The sequence below is a fragment of the Aptenodytes patagonicus genome, chromosome 1, assembly GCF_965638725.1.
Source record: "Aptenodytes patagonicus chromosome 1, bAptPat1.pri.cur, whole genome shotgun sequence".
In the NCBI taxonomy this organism is placed as follows: domain Eukaryota; kingdom Metazoa; phylum Chordata; class Aves; order Sphenisciformes; family Spheniscidae; genus Aptenodytes; species Aptenodytes patagonicus.
In genome coordinates this window covers 77,845,248-77,862,152 of record NC_134949.1, presented here as the reverse complement: position 1 = coordinate 77,862,152, position 16,905 = coordinate 77,845,248, and the positions used below count along the sequence as shown (strand labels likewise).

Sequence of the window (16,905 nt, the reverse complement as noted above, 5' to 3'; positions counted from 1 at the left end):
GAGCAAAAGGCACTTTCTGCTTTTAAAGTACCTGAAAACATGTAACAAAGTGCCTGTGGATCTAGAACAAAGGGGAAGGTTTCCCTCATCACAAAGGGAAAAGTGATGTCACACTTAGCAAACCAGAAGAATGACTTTAAAAAAAGTAGTAAGATTTGTGCAGTGGGACCACCAGCTGTGGGCAAAAATAGTCTGTTGTTGTGCTCTTAGGCAAAAGAGATGGTTTTATCTTATAGGAAGCAACTGGTTGAACTAAGCGTCCCAGATCTTACTATGTCAGCTACCATAACCCTGAAGAGGAGAAACCCTTGTTTCTATTTCTAAGTGGCTAAAGTGAGAAGGTGTGAGTAGGAGACACTAGTAGCTATGCTGTCTGTACTGCCCTGCTGGGCAGCAGACCCACCCATGGCCTGGCTGCCGGCTCCACTGTCAAGGTCCAGTGGTGAACTGGCATCTCACTGAGGGTCCAGGCGGAGTATGTTAGTGCTTTTTTGGCCAGTGCTGCTTGTGATGCCTCAGAGGTGTGTGCAGGGGGCTGCTGAATATTTGGGTCCTCTCAGTTTCTGTCCAGCTGCTCTGAATTTCCTGTTTTGTCTTGCCCATTGCAATGGTGAGGAGAAGAGATGAAGGGGCTATCTTTGAGGCTATAGCATCTTGTTGCCTTCAGTATTTTTCTGCTCAAAACCATTTAAAAACAATAAAAAAACAGAGGAACAAGGTTAGTAAATTTACATGTAGTTTAATGCATTTAGCTGACACTAGATTGCACAGTGCTTCAAAGTGGGAAGGCACAAATTGTGAAAAAAATCTCATCTTAAACATTTACAGAGTACAATGACCAGAAGATAAATATCTGGCAGCCGTACTGGGACACATCATAGCACTAAAGCACCATGTCTAGTGGTAAACATGAAAGATTCAGGCCACAATCATGCCTGTCACTGTTAGGAGCAGCTTTCTGGAAGCTGTGTTAATATATGGCTGGATTTCTTCTTCTGAACATGAAGTTGCAGTTCATGCTTATTTCTGGTAATAGTTAAAATGCTGTTGTCGTATAAAATGTAATGCTATAACATAGAAAACTAGTACTTTTCAATCAGCACTATCTTTTAGTTTGCTATAAAACTCAGTCAGGCGTACACCCCTTGGACTTGCCTAGTAAAGACATATTTGTTTTAAACAAGTACTGCTTAGTCAACTTTTAATTAGCAAACTAATGGTATAAGTAGTTCAGCTAAAAATAAAATAAGGCCATAACTTTATTTAGAAAATTCTTGTGGGGAAAAAAAATTTTTTTTGGCTGAAAAATGTTTATTCAGATTGCTTCTTGTTGCGATTGTCATTCCAGAGACGGTAATTGAGCGCAGAAGCCATGACTAGCCAAGCTAAATAAGGAACCATCAAATAAGCTGCTGTTTTTTTGATGTTATACCAGGAAGCAGTTGTAGCTGTTGCCGTACCAGTCGTGAGCAGGAGAGTCACCAACCCCTGAAACACAGGAAGGTAGTTAGCGTTGGTTTTACTTGTTGCATTTTTCTTGACTAGACAGTCTTTGTGTGGCTCTTTCCACTTAGCTCTGGCACTTGTTGGATCCCTCTGTGAGTTAATTCCTTCTCAGAAAACCAGCCAGCAAAAAAAGATAGATTTCTGCTGAGTTACGAGTTGAATTGACTCAAAACGATACAACAGTCACAGGAAAGGGCATTGCAGCTGGGAGCAGGAGAGGGAGAATAAAATCCCCCTCACCCATACTCTCTTTTTTTGGCAGCGGGAAGTGCTACACTGACGACAAACTCAGTGTGACTTTGAGCAAGTCACTTAGCTAAGTAAACTTATCCAGTCTTTTCATGTCATAGATGCTGCCTGAAGAGATGCAGTGTGAATGAATCTGATGGATTGCAAAGTCTTCCGCTATTAGAGCATTGCATATATATTTAGAGAACCAGGCAAATATTTTTTATTTTTATTATTGATTTTTATTTTTGAGGCAAGGTGTTTCTTCTCAGACTGCAGAAAATTAGTCTTGTCTAAAAATGGGTGCTGATTACCTGAGTAATGTTATGATAAGCTTCTTATCGCTGCTGTTTGCCAGAGATACCTAGGAATTTTAGTGGGGCATAAATGTTTACATTTTCTAGTCACACAAAGCTCTTATCAAAGGGTGGCAGAAAGAGTTTCTTGAAATCTAAACATTTAAGGATGTTGTAGATATGTAAATTCTCTCAGGTGGCTGCTGGGATGCATTAAAGAGAATTCTAGAGAACTTCTGCAAGCCATATTCTGTACTCAGGCTCATTTTCAGGGAGAAAAGATTGACACAAAACTTTTGTCTTAGCACCTTGCAAATGACAGCAGAAGCCTATGGTTAAGAAATTTACTTTTCCACTTACCCATCCCATTTTGTGAGCTCCAAAAAATATTGGAGTCCATGCCCAGTTTAATGCCAGCTGCCCTGCATACAGACCCAGAGGAACCACTGACTTTTCGTTGAAGCCCCCCAATTCCTTCCACACCAGGTAGGAGCCGTATCTGGAGAAAGCAAATGTAAGGTGTAATTCAGTACTGTGGTTAGAAAGCAACCACACGTTCTTGATCGAATGAAATTACTTCAGTGCTAGGGTCTAAATTTATTTGGAAAACTAGATATCCAGGTACTACTTGGCAGAGTAACTGACTGCACGGGGTTGATCACCTACTGCAGATAGCCATATGGGGAGAGAAAAATTCCCTATCCTGCCAGAGTTCTTGCTTCTAGGTGCAGAGGAGCAGATGACCTACTGCATTTCAGTCTTAAAAGAGAAAGCCGTGTTGAAATGGAAGCAAGTCTAAGATACAAGAGTAAAAGGTAAGTCTCTAAATAGTGAAGAAACTGTTAATTTTAGTACTGGGAGACAGTGCTTTAAAAATAAATTAACAAAAAAAAAAAAACACAACCCACTAACTTTTTCAGTGGATGAAATGAATATAGGAGAAGTAGGAATTGAGTGGCATCCCAAAGCACAGGTGAATGTGGGGATGGATGGTGTTAGAGCAGAAGGAACCCTATAGTCGTTTTTCAGAAGGAAGGGGACAAAGATGGGGAGAACAAAGATTTTAGGAGTTCTGTGGAAGGAATTAACCACAAGGAGCATCCAGCACCCTTCCTGCCTGCAGGATCCTGGCTACTGAAACATCTTCCAAAAATATTTTAAAGATTTTGAACAGCTCTTCTTAATGCCACAGAAGAACAGTTCACTGGAGGGATCCCAGAATGTAAGCTGCTAAAGACAGGAATTCTCAGGATTTGGGAGACTTACTAATGTAAGGTTTATTTTTGCACTGAAGGAGGCTGGTTAGAACAGAGAGCGTTCATCACCTCAGACTATTTCTTTTGCTCGTTTGACTTTCCCTTTAGACATTAGCTAGATTTCAATCCAGATGACTGCACAGCCATTCCACGTGACTACAGTAGAATCCCCTGGATAATGCCAGATATTATACCCTCGTTTCAGCATTAGTAACTGAATACCGATTTCATCCTGGTGGGAATGTCAACTGGACTGCGCTATACTGGACAGCAGGGGGCTCATACAAATTTCTGCTGGCAGTGGAGCAAAGATGGAGACCAACTTGTAAGCATTATTTTTTTTAGGAGCAGACAAATATCCATAGAAGTAATTGCAAGGAGTTTGTCTTCATTTGTAGGTCATATGAGAAGGATGTTTGGGTTTTTTTGTTTAACCCAGTTAGTGACCCAAGCTTGCTTCTTGGCCATTACTTTCATAAGGACTAAACAATGCAGCTTTGATATTTTGGCAGTTTGATTGCAGAGAGTATTAAAAAAAAAAACAAAAACAAAAAGAAAGGGGGCAGGGTAAGCATTAGAAACTTAACAGTTTATCTTCATAAAAGGCATCAGGACCCAAATCTGTTCCTAAGTGATTTACAGAGCCACAGTGCGGACTTACAGTTCTTTGTACATCTAACTTTGACTTCAGACCAAGATCACGATGTACAAATCTGCTAGGAAGCTAAATCTCAAGAAAGGCATGTAAGCTTATTAAATCTTGCTTTTAGTTATTTCTTGCTTTGAATATATTCAAGAGATTCTAATGAAGTGAGATGTCTCGATCATTCAAGGAATGTGTGCACATGATGGATTACAGAAGAAAAGGCCTGGTAATAAATACGATCTTTTCACTGAGCTAGACGTATAGTACATAACCGGGACCATCCACCTCAGAATATACTGATTCTGATATCATCAAAGTAAGTGATAAGCTGTCACAATTTGGATTTTTAAAATATTTAACTTGATATCCAGGTTTATGATGAGGAATCCAGAAACAGGGTTACAAATTGTGCAGTCAACTTGAAGGAAGCTCTTCATGGGAAAGCCACTCAGCTCTTGTCTCTTTGATAGAAGGCATTTTTTTATTCGCAGGACAGTAATGATCCAATTCAAATGCTAACTCTTGGGATATATAGGAGTAGAGACCAATTTTTAAAAGTACACTCTGTAAAAGGAAAAAGAAAAGAGAATCCTGACAGGAAAGGAGGGATGGTACATGAGGCTGTAAAAATTACAAAGCTTTTCTGGAAAGAAAATGAAACCAAAATGGGAATGTGAGAGCCAATGTAGCATTCAGATACAGTTTCAGACATTGCATCGTTGCTGTATTTTGCAACAGGTGGTGTGGTACTTAAGATAACCTGCAGGATGGCTATGTAATGTTAAATTGCAAAAGATTTGGTCTCTTTGAAACTTTACATAGTTAAGCCAGTGCTATATACAAACTACAAATCACTTAAAACGTACTGTCATGGTGGAAGAAATGGGCCGGGTAAGCCATATAAAGGCATATTGCAGCCTAAAACCTATTACTTTGGATTAGCAACAATGTGTCTTTGATAACTAGGAAAAAACATGCTGAATCTTGGTATGTAGCTAGTTCTTAATGACCAAGTGGGGAAGAGACACAAAGCATCACTTTGTGCTTGGGGGCTGTACTGACCTCTGAGGCTCTAGGAGCAGGGTGCTACCTCTCCTCTGTGGCAGAGCTCACCAGAATTAACATAAAAGCACGTAATGTTGGGTGGACAGCTTCTGGAGCAGTCCGTGAGGAATATCAAAACTGCCCAATCTCCTGAGACAACCTACCTCTATAAATGTTTTTGCTACATCTTATTAAAAGTAACAGCTGCCAAAATACAGTAGTATTAAACTTTTGAGGTTCCTGTGGGAATGGTATTTGGCCTTGTGATTCCTTGTTCATTTGGCAGTATTTGCTGTGCTGTCAAGTATTTTAAACTAGTTAAATAAGGAGGCAGTAGATGGTTTCAAACATTTACAGTTTAACAGCCTGGCAGTTTTATTTGAAAGGACATGTATGTTTTGATTTTGTTTTTTTTTAATTGAGCTCTGTTAGAACAGTTCTATCCTAATTCTCCACCCTCCCCCCCCCCTTTTTTTTTTAAAAAATTTTTCCTAAAACTACTGAAGGACATACATAGAAGAAATCCCAGCACTGCCTTGCTCCGTTGCTGCCAGCTTGGCAGGTCTTCCCCTCAGAATGAATGAGGAAAGCAAATTAATGGCAGCTTTTCAAACTCCTGCTTTTGATGTGGATACTTGTGCATACAAAAATGTCCTATCAAACCCACACACAACTCCCAAAACATGTTTTTACCTGTTAAACAGGCAGCTTGACACAGTTTCTTACAAACATACAGCCACAGGAATACAGTAATAGTGCTCTGGTCCAGCATTGTACAACAAGCGACTCTGAGATAAGTGCTTTAATACAATGTGAAAAACATACCCCATAGATGTATAGAGAGTTCCCCAAACAGGAGCAAACACCCAGTTAGGTGGACACCAGGATGGCTTCTGCAGAGATTCATACCACACTGGGATTTCCTTTTTGGTTATCTTGCTTCCTAAAAATCCTCCTGCATGAGGCAGGAGTGTGAAACCCACTGCTGGGGCCCAGGCTGGTGCCGCTTCCATTGAGGCAGTGAATCTGAAACAAACCCAAACATGTTGATTGGCAGAGCAATTTTAAAATGCAACTACAAAAACTTTCCATTTTTAGCATATTTTAAAAATATACATGTGTAGGATCTGATCCACAGCCTAGTCTTGTCACTGAGAAGGACTGCAGCTGGAATGAATGGATCTTGTACCAGCTTCACTGGACAATACTCACCCCCATAAAGGAACCTATCATTTACGCTGGGGGGGTGGCGGGGGGGGAAGTGAGGCCTTTACTTCCCTCTCAGCTTTGTGCACTAAGATTACTGAGTTTTACCTACATAAATATCCTCACCCATAAGTATGCCAGAGGAATAAAGCAGTTTGATATTATATGAACTGCACTTGGGAGGGGGGGGGAATGTACTAAGAAGTGTGTATTTCCGTATTCACCAAAAAGCCCATTCACTCAATGAAATGGTGTAGTCAAGAGTGTGAAAAGAGTGTGTGCTTTCCTGTGCTTAAGCAAAATAATTGTATATGTTGTGTTGTATTTTTAGCCTCAAAAGGGTGCTGAGGATGCTCAATAGTTAGTAAGAGTGGTGTGAATTAGTAGCAGACACTTGAGAAGCTGCCTCGGAAAATAAACACCCGGGAGGACAATGAGAAGATAAGTACTTAAATGATGTTTTGCTAAACAAGGAAGGAGATCTCAGTGGATAGATGGGGAGTACACCTGTGGCTTCTTCATGAAGCATTCAATCACTTGCAGCAATCTTAGCTGCCAAGCCCGTAAAGTGTACCAGATTAAATTTGCCTACAGAAGTAAGACTGAGTAACGCCTCGTTCTGGTAGGCCACACTGCTTTAGTTAGAGTACAGGCAGCAGTAAAAAAAGTAAGCAGGAAAAAGCTTCATTGCAGATTTTCTGGCCAAAAGCCAAATGCTACAGAAGAGCTGTGTTTAGCTTGCTGAAATGTAAACAGATTAGAGGTATGATAAAAAAGGGCAGAACTGAAATGCGTTATTTTCTCAAATATACAGTAGGCAAATACACCCAATTCCTGTTCATCTGTTACGCAGGAGGGGGAGACAGCAGGAAGGAATCGTAAGAGAGATTGCAGCAGTGAGGAAAGAGCAACTGTGGAAGCCACAGGAGAGAGAATAAAGCTTTAAAGCAACCAGCATTTCAGAGGCTCGTCAAAGAAAAGTGCCTTATTGACTTGGCTGTTGCCTTGGCCTATGTTTAAAAGTTTTTACTGCTATAGTTATGACTGCTGGGATGAGGAGGCAGGGAGTGGGGAAGAGGAAATCCCACTTGTAACAGATGTGCTTAAACTGATAGGAAATGGCACACAGATGACGTTGCATTGTCGCAGTTCTGTTGGTACAGTGGATTTCTGTTTGGAGAGCAGGTATAAGCTTGGCCAGCAAGGGAGCTCTCTTGCATTATGGTTTTTGTCCCTGTTCTCAGGGATCTGCCCATACAGTTATGCAGATTTAATGAAGAGATTTCAGTGGCTGGGACCGCAAGCCAGATTGCATGCGATCAAGAAAAATCCTGGTGACAGAAGCAGAGCAGAATTTTGAAGGCAAAAACAGAGAGTGTGGAGGGACTGGTAAAGCATGCAGGATTAGAAGGTTTGTAAGGAGTAAACAAGAAAGGGTATGTAGGCTGATGGGCTGTGGGCATGCCTCAGGGGAGAGTCGTGGGAGGGCAATGAGTAGGATTGCACACAAAAAAGGCAGCAGACAAGCGGTACAACAGTCAAAGTCAAAAAAAGAGCAAAAGAATGAACGAGTGAAAGAAAAACTAGGCAGGGAAGAATTCAGAACTAAGGTTAGGGAGAAGAAGTGGGAGAACGATGTGCTAGTCTGCTGGAATAGTATCAATTAGGTCTTGGGTGGAGGATGGACAACAAGGAAGGGAGGAAAAAAAATCTGCGTAGCTCATTGCTGTAGTCATTGCTGCCATGCTTCCTGCCTAATGGATTCTACTTGCTGTTTACCAGGGAGTGTCTTAAATGGAGCAGAGGAGTTAATATGTTCTCCTACACGTAGATCGGTATTGTTACTTCCCTGAGGGAGCAGGCTGTCAGCTGCAGTATACACTACTTGTCACCCGTACTGACAGCATGAAAGGCTCTGCTTTTACTGGGATGTGAAGGAATTGATATGCAGGAGCAACAAGGTGTACTGGGAACAAGAGCTCCAAGCACAATGATTCTCTTCGGTTGCCTTCAGATAAGTAATTCCCAAAGGTTAAGTTAGAAATTTAAAGTTACTAAGATCTCACTGATTCTTAACCCGTTGCTCTTGCTTTGCCTACAGAGAGAACGCTAGGTTTAGTTCTCTACACATGCTGTAAAGTGCTGGTCATCTGTGCAGCTCCAGTGTGGCTGTCAAGTGCTAATTTTTTTTTTAAAGTGATAAGCAAGGACCCAGAGGGTTTTATGCTTTATTTGGACGTAACAATATCAGGGTGGTTTCCTGCAGGTATTAAGCAACTGGACTTTGTCAGGGGTTTTGTCAGCTTCTCCCCAGGGAAGAAAGTCTGAAAGTGTTCTGCAAGCTGAAAGTGCTAAATGCTATCAAACTGGAAAAATACTGCTCTGCTGCAGTCAGTAGTGAATATGTAGCTACACATCTGTCCCTCTTCAAGTTGGAGGAAGAACGCTGAAATAATTCTTAAGTGACAAGAGAAAGAAAATCAGGCAGGCAAACAGAAATGGGGAAGGCACAAAGCAAAGAAACAGGGAAAGTGAAGCCGTGTATGAACAGGAAAGGGGAAGAAATAGAAGTGAAGAGATTGAACACACTGGCTTGAATTGAATGTTGGTGTCCCAGTCTTTTGACTGCTATTACTCCTAATTATATACTATGTTTTCCAATAGTATTTCTCGGGACTTCCCAAGCATGTCTCTTGCATAGTACCAAGGAGAAAGAGGAATGAAGCCATGCAGCAAGATCAGACTATGCTGGTAGGCTCGGCCTAGTCGACCACAGCTGTCCATCAGCAGTGGGAGTTCCTGTATTTTAGTTCCCAAGAAATGAAATACTAGTATCAATTTCCCATAAAAAGCAGCAGCTAACTCAAGGAGCAGCACTAGCTGATTTTGGAAGAAGCCATGTCCATCTTCCTCTGGCTACTTGCTGTAGGTCTTTAGTCAGTAAGTGGAAGGCGGGGGTGCACTGGGGAGGTGGTGCGTTCGGTCAGTGCTGTAGCGTTTGTCTGGTTAGCTGTGCAGCACGAGATCCGTGCAAGGTTTATATAATGCCCAGTACAGTTTTCGAAAGTAATGTAATCACGGAGTATGTAAAGGCTTATCAGCCCTGAATTCCTTCTAGTGTATAGCTGATAATCCTGAAATTACTTGGTGATAACTTACACGGCACAGGCTTGCTAACACAGCCCCTCTGGCTGCATCTGTATTACACAACCTAGGAATAATTACTACTTTCCCAATCATATCCCAGCTCCACTTCAGGGTGAGATCTGGTTGCACAGTATTTTTGCACCCTGATTTTTCATGCTGAAGAAACCGGGATGTCTGTGGATGATATCTGCAGCGTGCCCAGCAGATACCTGCCTCTAAAACCACCACAGTTGGAGATCTTTTCTCCACACACACACTTAACTTGTTTATTTCTGCTTCCACCTCTTATCTCTGCCCTGCAATATTTTCTTCATCATCCTGCCCACTTTCTGTTTAGCCTTAGTCTGACTTCAGGCAGTTTCAGCAGTGCAGTGAGGGCTGCAGCAGGCCAGTTTGTTTTACAAACATGTTAAAATAATTTTTCTAGGTATTCAAAACATCCGACTTGCCCAAAGATGGTTCTAGCTACATAAAGTAACAGGAGAAATAAAGGGGGGAGGGGGACCAATACTGCAACTTGCTGCCTGCTGGGCTTCTGTCTTTTTGCAGGTTGTTTCTCTGTGGTGGTATAACACGCAGAAAATCAAACAGAAGCTTTCCGTGTCCTCCTCTTTCTGGAAAAAAACAGTGCGCACCCAAAAAAAGGGATGGGGTGCGCTATGGGGGGGACTAGAGGAGCTGGCTTGCTTCAGCCTGATGAAAAATGAACTAAAATGCTCCTTTGCTTTGAGCAGGTCTCTGAAAGGCAGGTGAATCCCTTCCCCTTCTCTGGGCACTCAGAGAGAAGGAGAGAGCTCAGTCAGTGGGAAGGAGAAGGAAGGAAAGGACGACTACTTTCATTGCATTTTCTTACATCCCTGTTCTGATAAACCCCTGACTAATCCCTTTCTTGTGCAACTTGGTGCTGGCTACCCAATCACATGGGGCTTAAATTACAGCGCTCGCATTAAAAACACGAAGGAAAATCTCTCAGCATGGCTAAATCACCCACGCGGTTCTGGGGTTTCTAGTCCCCGCTGTTTTGAGGTAAACTGACAAAACTGTGAACATACTATTGAAGGGGGGGTCCCCAAGATACATACTCTCCCTCTCGTCCTCTACAGTATATTTTTTTGAGGGCAGATAAGGTTCTGCCTGGCTCTGAGGGGCAGCATGCAAATTTTCCCTGGGGAAAAGGCTTCTTCCTGAGACAGCTGTCTGATGAATTAAGGGGTGCATACTTAACTTATATTGATAAACTATTTATGTCTGTTGTGGCTTTAAAGCCTCCTGGGAAACCGCAACACTAAAACCAAAGTTATATCACAGTCTGTGATACAGAATACCACAAAAAAGCAGTCTTACCTTTGTTATCTAATCTCAAGTAAAAGAGAAACTTAAAACAGTATATATTATATAAATACAATATAAATATCTAACAAGTGTATAGTATATGTTTATGATAGGTATTTATAACTAAAAATAAAAATTACGGTATTTATTTAAGGATACAATGCAAGGCGTACTCATCAGGTTCAGAGACAACAAATCTCACTGCCTGGGTTACACTTCTTTTAAAATACCAGAGCACAAGTTGTGCAAATAAATCTATGATTTATTGAAGATTTACATACCGGGAACTGAAATGTACACTAGAGCATCATCCTCCCAGGTGATAATTTGCCATTTACTGCTCAGTCTCTTCTAATTTTCCCTATGTATGTTTGTATAAAATCCTCTGCACGCAGTGTACTTTAAAGGCAAAACATCCCTTTGGCTACCTTCCTTCCAAACAGCTAGCCAGCCTCCTGCTGTAGGTCTGTCGTCTTCTTTGTCCACCCGCTTGGAAAGTGTCATCCACATCTATTCTTAAAAAAGTTAAGTTTCTCTTGGATATTTCTAGCTTAAGTGCTGCCTAGGCCTGACTCTTTTCAGCTTGCCAGGTATTCTTTTAACAGGGTAAAACATAACAGGCGCCACATCCAAGGGGTGCTTCAATAGCAGTGGGACGTTCGTGAGGTGTCAGCACTGGTAAGTCTCAAGTGCTTTACAAATGGTCTGCGCCCTTTACAGCAAACCAAAGATAAAACGGTCGCGGCTGAGGTGCACTCACAGCCGCAGCGTTACGACCTGGGCTGCTGTGGTGGTTTGCAGGAGCTGGACTCTGCCCTGGGCTTTGCCTCTGAAGGCATCAAAGGTGAAGGTCACAACCGTGAATCTTCCCAGGGCTTGACGGGCGTCCAGTAGAGTGAACTGTAATCCAGTGGCCTAACGCAAGAGGGGCGCCCCTCGCTGCCGGGGCTCGCGGGGCAGCTGGTAGTAAGGGTGCCTAAAAGCTCTGGCGCACAAGCTAAACGCAACGAGAGCAGCCATTACTCTGGGAGTTTTCACTGAGGTACAACCTCAGCTGGCCCAGCTGATAACTTGCCACCCAGCGTCTCAGCTTAGCACAAGAGGTATTGCCGCTTATGTTACAGGTAGAGGCAGCCATGGAGTGGGATGTAGTCATATATATCCTGTATTGCTGCCCACATATTTCAGCTAAGTTGAGAAGCTCACTGGCTTTTCCAGGTATTGGACCTGGAGGCTGACAAAAATGGAGGAAACCTTCTCACTGAGCAGCATAGGATAGAGACTAGAAAAGCGAGCAAAATCTGCCCACTGTGAGCCTTTTGAATCGGCCCGAATAAAGAGTCAACAGAATTTCTTGCTATTCTGATCCGTATGCCTTCTGCCGAGTTGAACTAATCCAATCTGTTGTATTGTGTCTGTGCCCTGTGAAGCAGTCTGACTCACTGCTTGATACTGTTTCATAACGTGCAAAGTCGTTGCACAACGGCAACTTTGGCATGGCAACTTTCACTTTTTCTTTTTTAATCTGCTATTGAATGCTCAAATTAGTAAAGTGCATTTTGTGCTGATTTATAAGCATTACTTACTAATACACATTAAACAAGCCCTTTCACCCTTAAAGAAATGTCCGATTAAAAGCAAATTACAGCGACGCTGAAAGAGAACACCTTTACTTAAACATCAGCCTGAAATAATCTTCACTCGAGCGCGCGGAGTGCATGTGCATTGTGTGAGAAGACAGAAGGGCAGGTCCCGGTGAGACCAGAGGGGTAAGCAGCGTGCTGTCTGCTGTTCAGTCACCGTGCCTCACTGAGAGCTGCGCAGCCGTGTGCTTGCACAGCTGGACAGCTGTGAACCATTGGAAAACTCCTATGCAAAACCAAAATTAATAATAAGCTTCCTTGTTTAGGTCCCTATTTTTTTTTTAAAAAAAAAAAAAAAAAGCACTTTCCATGCCAAATGCTGGCATGGAAAAGCAGTCGGTGTTTGCCTGACTAAATCCTCTCTGCCCGTGAGCTGCGGTACCGTCCCGGCCCCGCCAGCAGAAACGCGAACGGCAGCAGCGGGTGCCGATGCCCCCCGGGCAGTGCCGCCCCCCGGGCGGTGCCTCCACCCAGTGCCCGCGGCCTGTTCCCGTCCTGCCCGTGAGGGACCTGCTGGCCAGGGCACGCAGGCCTGTCGCCAGCTGCTTCGCGCTCGCCACAGGGCGCCCTCCTCAAACTCCTCCGCCCGCCCGGTCCTGGGGGAGGCGAGGGCCACCCGGGGGTGCGGCGGCGGCGGCACCGCTCCGAGAGCCACCGGGACCCACGCAGGGGCTGCCCGGGATGAGGCGGGGACCGGTGGCCCCGGCAGGCCCCGGACCTGGCCGCAGCGGCCCCTCCGGCACCTCTGCCGGGCCCCGCCGTGGGGCTGCGCCGCCCCCGCGGGCGCTCCCGCCCCGTCCCGTCCCCCAGGCAGGGCCGCGCGGGGGGCGCAGGGCAGCCCCGGGGTTACCTCCGCTCCTGCGCTGCCGCCGCCCGTCGCGCCTCCTCTGCCGTGAGGCGGCGGCACCCGCCCCCAGGGCCGCCCGGGCCCCTCCCGCCGGCCGCGCCCGCCCCGCCCCGGGGAGGGACCTCCGGCGCCGGGCGGGAGGAGCGGCGCGGCGCGGGCCGGGGCTGGGGCTAGGGCGGCGGGCGCGGCTGAGGGCGGCGAGAGCCGGGGCCGGCCGGCCGACGTCCCTCCCTTTCTTTCCCCCGCTCCCGGCGCCCGGCGGGGGGGTGGTTGCCGGCGGGGGCCGCCCGGTTCCCGTGGCAACGCGGGGCGCGGCGGCGGCGCAGGCGGCCGGGCGGCGGCCATGGGCAGATGGGCCGCGGCGACATGGCGGCTTGGTGGCTGCAGCGGGCGCGGCGGCCTCCGCGGCGCACCGCAGCGGCGGGGCAGCTCCCGCCCGGGCGGTGGGGACCGGGCGGCGATCCTGAGAGACCTGCTGCAGAGCTCGGTGGGGGCCGAGGAGCCGGGCGCGGCGGCGGCGGCGAGGCGGGAGCGGCGGTCCCCCCAGGAGGGCACGGTGCTGCTCTTTCCCGGGCAGGGCAGCCAGTTCGTGGGGATGGGCCGCGGGCTGCTGCAGTACCCCGGCGTGCGGGACATGTACCGCCTGGCCGAGAAGGTGCTGGGCTACGACCTGCTCTCCCTCTGCCTGGAGGGGCCGCAGGACGAGCTGGACCGCACCCGGCACTGCCAGCCCGCCGTGTTCGTCGCCTCCCTGGCCGCCGTGGAGAAGCTCAACCACCGGCAGCCTGAAGTGAGGGACGCGCCGCGGCGGGGAGCGGGGGTGGGGGGAGGCCGGGCCGGGCCGGCGCGGCCCGCTCGGGGTGAGGCTGGGCCCCGCCTCGGGCCTCGGCCCCGCCGGGCGGCTGCGAGGCGGCTCCCGCATGGCCTCGGCGCCCGGCGGCCCCCGGGGGCCTGGGGGACGCGGGGAGGGACGGGACCCCGCGGCGTGTTGGGCGTCCGCCGCGGGAGCCGGCTGATGTTTGGCCTCGGGTCTCTCTCCGTGCAGGTGGTGGAGAGCTGCGTGGCGGCGGCGGGGTACAGCGTGGGGGAGTTCGCGGCGCTGGTCTTCGCTGGAGCCCTGGGCTTTGCCGAAGGTGCCCGGGAAATGTGCTGAACCCCCTAGTAGGATCTCCCAGCCCCATGCTTTTTCCAAAGCATCGTCTGTTGCCACTGTTTCCCTCCCGCTTTTTTTTATTAGAGGATAAATTTTACTTTCTACTTCCACTGTTCACTTTAATATGTGTAATACAGCATTAAAAGCATTGACGTTCCATGAGAGTAAACAGCCACCCTTTCTTGCGCGCGGATGCAAGGCACCTTTAGCGGTGTTTTCTCAGGGCTTATATTTACCGAGCATCTCTGTTTTTCTCCTTAGCGCTGTACGCGGTGAAAGTGCGTGCCGAAGCCATGCAAAAGGCGTCGGAAGCTGTCCCCAGTGGAATGTTATCAGTTATCGGTCGGCGAGAGGCAAATTACAAATTTGCCTGCTTGGAAGCCCGTAAACACTGTGAATCGCTGGGTATAGAAAACCCCATATGTGAAATTTCAAACTATTTGTTTCCAGACAGCAGAGTCATTGCAGGACACTTACAGGTATTGCTTCAGAATAACTATCCCTCTAGCTGAATTTAACATTTCATTTTTTTAAAACTTTTACTTTGCGCTTCTGTGCGGAAGTTATGTACGGCCTTAGTTTGTCCAAACAAAAGTATTTGATCTGTGGGGGTTTTTTCCCAGCGTGTGCTCAGTTGGGTAGGGAAAGGAATCCCTTTATCACGATAAGTCCGATGAGGTGGTTCTTGTGGGGTGACTGAGTAAACCTGTGTCGTGCAAGACTCTCACTTCTCTCTCTCTTTTATAGGCTTTGGAGTTTTTGCAGGAGAATGCCCGAAAATATTATTTTACACGTACAAAAATGCTTCCAGTCAGTGGGGCTTTTCATACCAGACTTATGGAACCAGCAGTAGAGCCACTGGCTGAAGTCCTAAAATCGATTGAGATTCAGAAACCACTGGTCTGTGTCTATTCCAATGTTGATGGCAAAAAGTACATGCACTCAAAGCACATTCAGAAGCTGTTAGTGAAGCAGGTGGTTTCACCTGTTATGTGGGAACAGACCATGCATTCTGTATACGAAAGAAAGCAAGGAACAGAATTTCCTTACACGTACGAAGTGGGGCCTGGGAAGCAACTAGGAGCCGTTCTCAAAAAATGTAATTTAAAGGCCTGGAAACAATATAACCATGTAGATGCTCTGGAAGATGAGGAAGCAGCAGACACCTAAGTAGCCTTTTGAGACAAATCCATGCAACTTGTTTTTTCTGCCTAATTTAAAAATAACTTTGTGCTCCCAAAAGAGGAAGTCTTAAACATTCATGGCTTCTCATGATGAAAAGAGCACCGTGCGCGTAATCGCAATGAACGTTTTCCTTCCCCGTGTGCCTCAGGTGTGGAAGGGGAGAGCAAAGTCTGGCTCTTCTGCCTGTGTCAGGACTGCAAAACTGCCAATAAACGCCAAATAGCCTTCTGTTTGGCCTCAATCCTGCGAGCAACTTCCCCTCTCTTTTTTTTTTTTTTCTTTCTTTTTTAAAACTTTGGGGGGGGCGTGGATCCAAGTTAAAGTCGGTAGCTCTGCCTGTCTGGTGCAGAGGTCTTCTGCATGGATACGGGGGTAGAACCGGGCTGTTGGCTCTGGGTTGTGGAGGGCTCTGCGCTGGGCTCGAGGGTGCGTTTAGAGGAGCCATCCGGTTGGTACGGCTTTCGGTACGTTCATGTTCCTGTCCTCTAACTCAACTGAGTTGTGGGATGTTCGTCTGTGTAAACTTCCTTTATTTTGTGTCCGTGTTGCTGGGTGGCAGCCGGGTAAGGCAGAAGATGTTATTAGGAACATGATTTTCTTAAGGTTAAACTATAAATAAACTATAAAGCTTTTCTTGGTATTTTTAATGCTGTGGGGTGCATCATTACTGGCCTGTAGTCCACACGTGGATGGAAGTAAATTTCCCTCCAGTTGTCCCATGCCGCATTGGTCATGCTAAGTTACACAAGAAATGTTTCACTGAAAGAAAACGCTTAACAAAATTCCCCACCTCCCCAGAGGTGCAGGGCTTTTGTCGTCCCTGACCGAGCCTCTGAGGCTGCGTAGGCTGAATTGGCCCTTTGGATGACTTTTCTTGACGGAGCAGAAAGCAGCAGCGCTGGAAACTTAGCGGAAAGATCTTTTCAGGGGCACCTTTGGACAGGGTGAACCCTGTGGCTACAGAGTGCCGGGGAGGAGGATTTGAATGCTGGTATTTCAGTTCTCTCTGTATTCTTGACTGTGTTTTGCCAGCTTGTACGTTTTCTGGCAGCAGGAGATGAGCTGGAGAAGAGCGGGTTGCCCCGAGCCCTCCTGGAAAGAGCTTCCCTGTTCCTTTGTCGGCACCGACTGTTGGATGGGTGAGGGCTGGTGGCAGGTCCCTGGGCTGGCTGGCTGCCGGGGGAGCACCCACTGCCTCCAGCACCTTCCTCAGTGCCTGCAATGCTCGAGGTGACGCTCAGAACAGCTTTAGCACCAAATCCATGGTTTTGGATTCTGTAACCAACCTTTGGCTTATTAAAATAGGTCCGGTCGTGTTACAACATCGTGCTGCCTGTGCAAGGTCCCTGCAGGGTGCGCAGAAAACGTATGCTTGCTTGCTGTGCTCTTTGTCTGTAAGGGGTACCGAAAGCTTTA

The 16,905-nt window shown here is 46.6% G+C and overlaps 2 protein-coding genes across 2 annotated transcripts; one reads left to right on the top strand and one right to left on the bottom strand.

Annotated features, from left to right (window-relative positions):
* Positions 1-723: 723 nt before the first annotated feature.
* On the bottom strand, positions 724-13,216 carry TSPO (translocator protein). The gene is made up of 4 exons (XM_076343806.1): positions 13,155-13,216; positions 5,802-6,002; positions 2,391-2,529; positions 724-1,488 (listed from the first exon to the last, which is right to left on the bottom strand). The coding sequence occupies exons 2-4, from the start codon at positions 5,987-5,989 to the stop codon at positions 1,312-1,314; spliced, it is 504 nt and encodes a 167-aa protein (XP_076199921.1). The 5' UTR covers positions 5,990-6,002; positions 13,155-13,216; the 3' UTR covers positions 724-1,311.
* A 278-nt stretch (positions 13,217-13,494) lies between these two features.
* On the top strand, positions 13,495-15,735 carry MCAT (malonyl-CoA-acyl carrier protein transacylase). The gene is made up of 4 exons (XM_076343792.1): positions 13,495-13,941; positions 14,197-14,284; positions 14,566-14,783; positions 15,052-15,735. Exons 1-4 carry the CDS (start codon positions 13,495-13,497, stop codon positions 15,472-15,474), a joined length of 1,176 nt encoding a protein of 391 aa, XP_076199907.1. The 3' UTR covers positions 15,475-15,735.
* Positions 15,736-16,905: the final 1,170 nt, after the last annotated feature.

Coding starts and splice junctions, on each gene's coding strand:
- MCAT (XM_076343792.1), top strand. CDS start 13,495: ATGGGCAGATGGGCCGCGGCGACATGGCGGCTTGGTGGCTGCAGCGGG. Junction 13,942..14,196: donor TCAACCACCGGCAGCCTGAA/GTGAGGGACGCG, acceptor CTCTCCGTGCAG/GTGGTGGAGAGCTGCGTGGC. Junction 14,285..14,565: donor AGCCCTGGGCTTTGCCGAAG/GTGCCCGGGAAA, acceptor TTTTCTCCTTAG/CGCTGTACGCGGTGAAAGTG.
- TSPO (XM_076343806.1), bottom strand. CDS start 5,989: ATGGAAGCGGCACCAGCCTGGGCCCCAGCAGTGGGTTTCACACTCCTG. Junction 2,530..5,801: donor ACTCTCTATACATCTATGGG/GTATGTTTTTCA, acceptor TGCTTTCTCCAG/ATACGGCTCCTACCTGGTGT. Junction 1,489..2,390: donor GAGCTCACAAAATGGGATGG/GTAAGTGGAAAA, acceptor CCTGTGTTTCAG/GGGTTGGTGACTCTCCTGCT.